The sequence below is a fragment of the Notolepis coatsorum genome (assembly GCF_963971535.1).
Source record: "Notolepis coatsorum genome assembly, chromosome: 4".
NCBI classification, from domain to species: Eukaryota; Metazoa; Chordata; class Actinopteri; order Aulopiformes; family Paralepididae; genus Notolepis; species Notolepis coatsorum.
This window is the reverse complement of record NC_140168.1, coordinates 20,732,907-20,742,906: the sequence shown is the minus strand read 5'-3', so window position 1 is coordinate 20,742,906 and position 10,000 is coordinate 20,732,907. Positions and strand designations below refer to the sequence as shown.

The 10,000-nt window shown below is 42.9% G+C and overlaps 1 protein-coding gene across 2 annotated transcripts in view; it reads left to right on the top strand.

Annotated features, from left to right (window-relative positions):
• The window catches only part of LOC311226884 (uncharacterized protein), a 107,126-nt gene that overhangs the window by 40,145 nt on the left and 56,981 nt on the right, over window positions 1-10,000 (top strand). For both annotated transcript variants that reach the window (XM_084312338.1, XM_084312339.1), the window contains exons 2-3: window positions 29-310; window positions 5,627-5,695. In XM_084312338.1, the coding sequence (XP_084168464.1) occupies window positions 29-310; window positions 5,627-5,695 (351 nt within the window). The remainder of the gene's footprint in view (window positions 1-28; window positions 311-5,626; window positions 5,696-10,000) is intronic.

The following is a 10,000-nucleotide window of genomic DNA, read 5'->3' as shown; positions in this document are numbered from 1 at the left end:
TCCCTCCCTCTCTCTCTCTCTCTTCCAGCTCTGCCGGGCGAGTCCCACTCCATTGAGAATGAGGACAAGGCGCTGGTGAAGGACCTTCTCTCTCCGGTAGACTCGGCCGTCACGGACCTCTCTCCTCTGTCTCCGAACACAGAGTCCTGTCCCAAGACAGACCCCTCCTCCAAGACAGACCCCTCCTCCAAGACAGACCCCTCCTCCAAGACAGACCCCTCCTTCCAAACGGAAACAGATCGCCCCTCCTCCAAGACAGATGGCAGGCCCTCCACACCTGGGACTAATCCCAGCCCTCAGCCCAAAAAAGGTACATGGCCCAAAATGTATATATATCACGCTTATTATTACTATAATCTTTATTTTAGCATTTTTACAGCTTCATTTTTCGTGGTCAGACATGACCGACAGAGAAGGAGAGAGTGAACGGGAGAAGAGGTGGGGAAGACAAATTATCCCCCGGGAGCGGGAGTCGAACCCGGGACGGCCGCGTAGGTGTGCGAAGCACTATGGTATGCGCCACGAGGGCGCCCCATTATTACTATAATTTAGGGGGTGTAAAGGTACACATATCCAAGCCGTTTCAGTACTGGACCTAGGCCTGTCACGATAACACATTTTGCTGGGCGATTAATTGTCCCAGAAATTATTGCGATAAGTGATATTATTAGCGGTTTTGAGAGAAATAATTTTTTTGAGAAATGTATTTCCCAAAAGTTTTCAATCAACTTTTTTTTTTTTACTAATATAATGATAATAGCATAATAATGCAAGGAAACCGTTTCAAAGTGCAATAAACCTTTATTTAACATTGGAAGACATTTTAAATATCCTAAATTACTACCTAACCAATCAGATATGAGGTAGCGTCAGAAGCAGAGTAACCTCGTTCCCAGTTTTATCTCCGTGAGAGCAATGATAAAACGAGCAGAGCAATGTGTGTGGACAAGAGGCAGGTTGCTACGTTTACTGTAGGAAGGGGCTTTTAGACCCATGTTTTTATTTTTTGCTTCGAAAAGAGGGACGTGGGACATTAGGTAAAATGGCTGTGCAGTATACAACCAAAAGCGGGACACCTGGTCACCCTAATTGTGGCTCGCGTTTGTTTACTGTGGCTCGCGGATTATGTGATGGGCAAGCTACTTGGAAAATGTAGTAAGCTACACTACCAGTTACTCTCGATTAAAATATAGCTCAACAATAATCAAATAAACACAAATATATACTATCTCTATTGGAATGGAGACTTTTCAGCACAGGATAAAATAGGGATGGGCAAAAAAAAACAGATCGATTGATCACATGATGTACTTGAGTACTCGTGGAGGAAAACGCTGTACAAAATAAACGTCTTTTCCGGTGTTTTAGACTTTGCTCTTTTATTTTGAAACCCACCGACCGGAAGTATTGTTGTTATTATCCTAGCAGAACCTATGAGCGGACAACTTGTGTCGTCCAGTTCTGTGTTTTTGAGCTAATGATAAAACAAATGTTGAGATTGTTGGTGAACAACTAACTTTAGGTTAGTTTTAACGTTAGCTACTAACGTTAGATGCAGCTACTACAGGCAATCAACGATGAGGAGGAAGCGTCATAGCATCAACGCTAGATCTTTAATCTTTATTTAGCAGTCCAGTTTCTCCGGGCAGTAGCGTATAGCGTTTGTTAACGCTACATCACTACTTGGGTCTAAAAATAGCTACACTACAAAGAACGCTACTTGGTTCAAAAGGAGCGACGCTACCATCACGCTACTGAGAAATGTAGTTAAGCTATGTAGCGTTGCTACTGCCCAACATACGCATGGTGCTCACAGGAGCTCCCGTGCTGTACTCTGTAGTAACGTCAGACACGGAGAGGTACTGGTTCCCGCCTCATTAAAACAAACACGCAAATAGCAATTAATTGCGCCCGTCAAAATCATTGCATTCATTTTCATTATTGCGCGATAAATTGATTTATTGCTTATTGCAACAGGCCTAACTGGACCTAAGGTTCAGTACGGCTGTGTACCGAACGAATACAGCGGTACGTTAACCACTAACGAACGCACGTGCAGAACTTTTTTTTGCGTGCAGAATTGAATTCAAAACTCGATTATTAATTTCAATATAGAATATTCAGCCATACAAGTACAATTAGTTACTGCACACTACATCACCCCTGAGTGGAACATGGAAAGCCAAACTTTCCCCCACTGTACCGAAAACCCGTACCGAACCGTGACTTCAAAACCGAGGTATGCACCGAACCGTGGTTTCTGTATACTGTTACACCCCTACTATTATTATTATTATTATTATTATTATTATTATTATTATTATTATTATTATTATTATTATTATTATTATTATTATTATTATTATTATTATTATTATTATTATTATTATTATTATTATTATTATTATTACATAGAGAGTTAGCTATCTAGTTCTTTGTTCATACGTAGTACAGCTCAACCATTGAAGAGGAACAACATCTCCCAAATGATTCATTGCAATACGTTATTTCCATGGCCTTGGAAAGTTCAATCAACCAGAAACCAGAGAAATAAAAGTAAAACTTGCGATGTCATCAGATATAAAGTGTGGAGCTGCTCCGCTGACAGTGAATGGGAGACAGATTTTGTGAACTCACAGAATGTTTTCTTTTTCTTTGTATTTATATACCCAAATGAGCTTTATTCTATAGTAGTGTTCTCAGTTCTGGAACAGAAAATGCACCCATTATACTCAGAACATTCCCCTGGGTGCTCGTACAGTCTCTGTAGACCATTCTCCTACACAGAGAGTTGGACGACGTTCTACCCTCAAACGTCTCTGCCCAAAGAGGAAATAAACTAACAGGTGTTACCTTTACTGTATTATTTTCCCTCAACATATTGAATAAATTACATTATATTATTGTTCCCAACATTATGTTTTAGTCTCTTTTTATAAACAAGTTGAAAATGAGTTGGGGAAAAAAGGGCAGCCTTGTTTATTCACTGTGTCCATGGAAGCGGCGATGAACGCAGCCATAAAAGTATGGTTTCCTTACACAGAAGAGATGTTTACTTTTCTGATAACTGCTGTACATCACTGCATAACTCGTAAATGTCCAGACAAGCTTAATTTATCGTTTATTCATGGCTGCATTATCTTTCAAACTATTTTTGGTCGCGGATGTCTGGATTTGGTTCAAATGTTGTCTCTCTTGGGTTTAGCAAGCTGTGACGTACAGGCTTATATGTACTGTCCTCTGCTGTTGAGCTCTAAAACTATCTTATATGTACTGTCCTCTGCTGTTGAGCTCTAAAACTATCTTATATGTACTGTCCTCTGCTGTTGAGCACCAAAACTATCTTATATGTACTGTCCTCTGCTGTTGAGCACCAAAACTATCTTATATGTACTGTCCTCTGCTGTTGAGCACCAAAACTATCTTATATGTACTGTCCTCTGCTGTTGAGCACCAAAACTATCTTATATGTACTGTCCTCTGCTGTTGAGCACCAAAACTATATATATTTTTATCCACTTTTATATATATATATTATATATTTATTTTTTCTCTTTTTCTCCCATCCCAATTCCACTGAGCCAATTCACCCCTCCCATATCTTGAACGTTGCTCGCATATGCCCCCACTGGCCGGTTGTAGGGAGGATAGAAGCCTTGCATCACGTGTCCCCTCCGGTACACGAGGAGGCAGCCTGTCACATTTTTTCACCTGCCAGCGCGGACTCTCATTGGCGAGGTGTAACGTGTGGGAGGCTCACACTACCCCCGCCATTTCCTGTCTCTGCTGTGCAGGCGTCCCCAACCAACCTGTAGGAGTCGCTGTCCACAAAGTCCAGATTACCACCCATCGACTTCCACCCGCTAACTCTGCCAATTGAGTTAGTATGACGGCTGGCCCAAGCCAGAGGCAACGCCGACAGCTGGAGTCGAACCCGGTGTCTCTTGCGTTGGTGACGAGCTCAATGTCCGATGCGATATGTACTGTCCTTGGCTGAAGCGTGTTGGACTCCACTTTTGGAAATTGAGAGATCAAACAAGAGTCTCCATATGGACCCCCCCCCCGCCATTTATAACATGCCAATTTCTCGAGTCGTCACAGGACCCAGTCACACAGATGCCGGTGGCTGAGCGCCAATCGGTCATTCGTTATGGTACTAGAGACGTGGTGTGCGGCGTGGGAGGAAGACTGCTGGTGGGGTGGTGGTGGTGGTGGTGGTGGAGAGGGGCATTAAGAGACCTTAACGTTACACACACACACACACACACACACACACACACACACACACACACACACACACACACACACACACACACACACACACACACACACACACACACACACACACACACACACACACACACACACACACACACACACACACACACACACACACACACACACACACACACACACACACACACACACACACACACACACACACACACACACACACACACACACACACACACACACACTCTTAACACACTCCAGACCGCCTCTGGATCAGAGCCAGGTTCTGCATATATAGCTGAATGCTGAGACGCAGCAACCCATTGAAGGTAAAGAGGGAAGAGGAAAAAGACAGGTTGCCATGGCGACGGGGCTCCCAGTGCCGCAGGGCCCTCCGTGATTGGCTGAGGATAAGCAGCGTACACTACATAGGACGGGGCTCCACAAAAAAAGGAGACAGTCTGAGCGGCCACTGTAGCTCAATCGGAACAGGGTCGCCCCACTGCAGCCGTGGGAAACACATACAAAATAATAATAATAATACATTATATTTGGTGGCGCCTTTCACGACACCCAAGGTCACCTTACAGATCGTAGGAAAAAAACACAGCAAGGCAGTTAAAAGTCAAGGTTAAAAAATAAAACAAACAGGAAGTATAAAAAACAGTGAAGTTAAAATAACAAACAAACAAACAGCAGGGGGTATAGGACAGTGACGGAGGTTATCTTCCTGTCATGTTGTTCCTTTCGTCACAGTGTTGGCGATTGTTGCTGAGAACACCCCGTTTTACATCTGATTCGCACCACGGTGTCAAACTGTCAAAGTGAATACGTTTATATACGTTTACGTGAATACTTCATCAACGTAGGAGCGACAGCGTTTTTTTGGTTAACCGTCTGTAGTGTGGTAGTGAAAGGGTTACTAGTGAAAGGGTTAACCTTCTGTAGTGTGGTAGTGAAAGGGTTAACCGTCTGTAGTGTTGTAGTGAAAGGGCTACTAGTGAAAGGGTTAACCCGTTGTCGTTTGGTAGTGAAAGGGTTAACCCGTTGTCATGTGGCAGTGAAAGGGTTAACCTTCTGTATTGTCGCCGTGAAAGGGTTAACCCGTTGGTAGTGTGGTTGTAGTGAAAGGGTTAATATAGTCCCAACACTCTTTCTTTAAATAATAACACGGCTTAATATATTGTTACTCAGCTGAAAGAGTTGTACCCTTCCCTGCTGACTTGTCGACGTACAGAACTTGTAAGTCGCTTTGGATGAAAGCCGCGTCAGCGTACAATGACTAAATGTAAAATGTAAATGTAATACGCATGGGAGATAAACTGGCTTTACGGCACTCTTCTTTTGAAGACAGAGATTTAACCAAGATCCCGTTCCTCTTCTCTCCCCACAGATGGCGCGACCTCCGAGCAGCGACAGAAACAAGCCAAGGAGAGGAGGGAGGAGAGGGCCAAATATATTGGTGAGCCCACAGGGGTGTTGGTGTTATGGGCCCCTAACAATGTGTTATGGGCCCCTAACAGTGTGTTATGGCCCCTAAGGATGCATGAGACAAAAATATATCGACACTAACCCCGTTTCACACAGTCCTCCTGTTCTATTCTATTCTATTGATTCTATTCTATTCTCTTCTATCATGTTAGATTCTATTTGATTATTTTCTATCATATTATGTTCTATTCTATTCTATCTTTAACCTGTTGCCAACGTCTTCTCGTGTCTAATTCTCTGAGACAAAATATAAATCGACACTAACCCCGTTTCACACAGTCCTCCTGTTCTATTCTATTCTATTCTATTCTATTCTATTCTATTCTATTCTATTCTCTTCTCTTCTAATATTATTAGATTATATTGATTCTATTCTATTCTACTATTTTCTATCGGATTCTATTCTATCTTTGACCAGTTTTCAACGTCTTCTCGTGTCTAATTCTCTGGTGGTCGGTTGTTGACACTTGTTGTTGTGTTCCCCTTGCATGGCTTCAGAACAGCAAACTCAGCTGCAAGGTAAGGCCTTCCACTAAAAGCACACGCAGCACACGCAGCAGTCATGCAGCACGTCACGCCAAGTCACCCTTTCTTTCTCGTCCCCATCCGCCGTGCCCTAAACAATCGCTTACCCTTTTTCCTTTCTTCCGTGAATCAATATGTTTAGTTTTTTGCGTTTTTTTTTGCCCATCATTCAGTGTTGAAGCCATGTGAAGTTGAACCCTGGAATTCTTTTAAATGTCACCTTTTCATGGATACAAACTTAAAGCTGCACCGTGTTGTTTTAAAAAAAATATGTTTACGCTATCTTTTCCCCCCTTTTTCTTTTTCCATCTTTCTCCCTTCCCAATGTTAGTCGTTATGCCAATTCCCAATCCCCTACCTGGTCGTTTGCGTGCTCTGCCCCCTACCGTCGGTCTGGGAGGGCGGAGACTATCACACATGCTTCCTCCGACACATGTGTAGCCAATCCACCACTTCTTTTCACCTGGCAGCGCAGACTCTCACTGGGGGAGTGTAACGTGTGGAAGGAGCACACTACCTCTCCCAGGACCCGACCTTGCTGTGCAGGCGCCCCGACCGAACTGTAGGAGTCGCTGTTTTTACAACGACCAGGACCCACCCTCGCCGGCTTCCCACCCGCTGACTCTGCCAATTGTGTCAGTATGGACGGTCGGCCAAGCCGGAGGCACCGCAGCTGGATTCGATTCCACTGTCTCTGCGGTGGTAGACAGACGCTTAGTCCGCTGCGCTACCCGGCTGCCCTCACCGTGTCGTTTTAGGGAAGAAAAGAAAACGACCTCTACAATAGTTAGTAACAAATGCTCTATGTTTTTTTCTAATCTCAACCACAAATTCCCCAAAACAACGCCTTGAAACAACGTGGGCCAACAAAACTACATGGTGCTGCTTTAATCGCTTACTCATGTCATCTCCATCTTAACACAACATCTTTTTCACCCGTCTTAGCATGTACGACGTGTTTCCTCCTTCTTTGTTATATTCAATAACATTATTTGAATGACAGATCTTAGATTAAAAAAGACCTCATTGTCTTTCTTGTGAAAATACTGTGTTAGCCAGGAGACATTAGGAGACGTAATGTTCCTCTCTACAGTCACAGATCGTTATCTCAAACCTTTGGCACCAAACCTCTTTCCCCCTGTGCTCTTGGGCCAAAGCGCAAGCAGCTAATCGGAGTACATCTCGGTGGGCGTCTCTTTCCTGCCCGGGACGTCCCACTGTGCCCCGAGGCCCCGGGTGTGAATAATGGCTGGTCATTACCATGAACCGAGACTCTTTACACAGATTACATTTAATTACTTCTTTCATTAGCGCCGTTAAAATCGGCCACGCTGTTGTTTAAGTAGCCAGATTTTTCTGCCGTCTTTCGCTGATAGCAAAGCTTTGTCCAGCTTCGGTTGTCGCAGTGAGATAAGTGGAGTCGCCCGTGGTTTGTTCCGTTCTGTGCACATTTAAACCATGAGCCCCGCTAGAACGTCATGGTTTCATCCACGGACGGGTCAATTTGCTGACAATTAACGATAATTCTGATGATATGCAGAAGGAGGAATATTATGGTCTTTATAGTTGTGTCTAAAACAACAAATAGGGTTGAACGTGATTTTAGAATCAGGTTTCTGCTGTTATGAAAGAGAAGTGCTATACGTGCATTATGTTCCAAGTGATAAGATAAGTCACATGTTCTGGAGCATAAACCCAATGTATTTCTCATAGAGTAATGCAGTAGCTTTGTTACTGTAGATGAGGTATAGACTATAGATATTGTGCTTCTATTACTTATTCATGAAGAAGTGAATAATCTATAAACATCCAATTGGCTAATCAGCATCCATACAGCGCTTTTCTATTGGCTTTTCTAAACAGCTTCCTACCACATGTTATATCTCAGACGACTAATAATGACAATAGCAATAATAATAACAACAATAATAATAAGCTATATCCTGACATTTCATACCATGCATCCTCATCCCATGTAACTCCTTGCTTCAATCCCTGCTAATCTGTTCACGGTGTTGTGAACTCAAGTTCAAAGTGTCGCCGGTTGGGGTGGGAGAAATAAATCGATACAGCATAGTATCGCGATACTTTGCGTGGCAATATATCGTATAGTGGCCGACGCACAAAGTATTGATCCTTTTTTTTTGTGCGGCAATACAAATGATTGAAGTGAGATAAACAGACTGAAAACGTTATGTTGTTAGATAAAACATGTACGTTCCAATGTTGATTACCCAAAGGTAAAGAGGCAACATGCTTTAAGGCCACTAGGCCCAGACATCAGCATAAGATAAGATAAGATAAGATAAGATAAGATAAGATAAGATAAGATATTCCTGGATCCCCTTGGGGAAATTCGGGCATCATAGCAGCATGGGGGAGGGGGGGAGGGGGGGGGGGGGTACAGGTATGGGCAGGTAGAAAGACATAAATACAGGCAATACAATTATAGTACAGTAGAAAAGTAAAAATAGGCAGTATAAACAATATAATTTACTCTGAATATACACATCTGAGCAAGTAGGACTAGGCAATGTGATCAAAGGTGCAGGTGAGGGTCTGTATGCTCTATCAGTTATATTATACATTACAATAAACACTAGAATCTAAATATATACTATGAGTATGTTCATGTGACATTATGGCCAGAATAAACTGGTGAAATTGAGAGTCAGTCAGTTTTGTCCTGAAGATCTCTGTGTCTGCTGCATTGGAACTCATATGATTTAGGTTTAGCACCACAAGCAACACACTGGGAAGGTGCATCATCTCAAACATTCAACTAGTTAAAACTTATGTTATGTATATATATATATATTAATAATAATAATAATAATAATAATAATAATAATAATAATAATAATAATAATAATAATAATAATAATAATAATAATAATAATAATAATACATTTCATTTGTAACGCACCATACATTCCTGAGAATCTCAGAGTGCTACAGAGTTAAAAGAATAAAATAAAAATAGATATATAAAAAAAAAAAAAAAAACACATAGCAGAACAACATATGATAAGACATAAAAACGAATAAAAGGCCTTTCTAAAAGGTAGGTCTTGAGTCCACGTTTAAAAGTGTCAACAGTTTGTGGTGCTCTGAGGTGGTTGGGAGAGCATTCCACAGTCTGGGTGCGGCCGAGCAGAAGGCCCATGGTGTGCAGCTTAGTCCTGGGGCTTTGAGGAGGTAGGCTGTGCCGGAGCTGTGTGAGGAGGACTGGGGGGGTGAGGGAGTTCCTTGAGGTAGGCAGGGGGCACCACCGTGCAATATTATTATTGCAGATGTTGACAACATCTTCAGTCATGATTTGCAAGTTGAAAAAGTAATAAATTGCAATATGTCGCAATATTACAATATATTGCAAATTCGCAATACTATGGTATCGTTGAGCACTGTGATCATTTAGCCTCTGGTGATTCCCAGCCCTGGTCTCCTGGCCGCGCTGAGACACACATGTTGTTGCTGTGAAGGAGGAGGCCTGGAAAACAGGAAATGCCACATGCGACTTCCTCAAGGGACGAGAGAGGGCCAGCTAGCATATGAGAGGGGGGAGAGAGAGAGAGGGAGAGAGAGGGCCCATATAGCACTAGAGAGAGAGAGAGAGAGAGAGATGGCTGGCCCAGATAGCACTAGAGAGAGAGGGGAGGGGGGGCTAGCACGAGAGGGAGAGAGAGATGGAGAGAGAGAGAGAGAGAGAGAGAGAGGGGGGGGCAGCTAGTACTAGAGAGAGAGAGGGCCC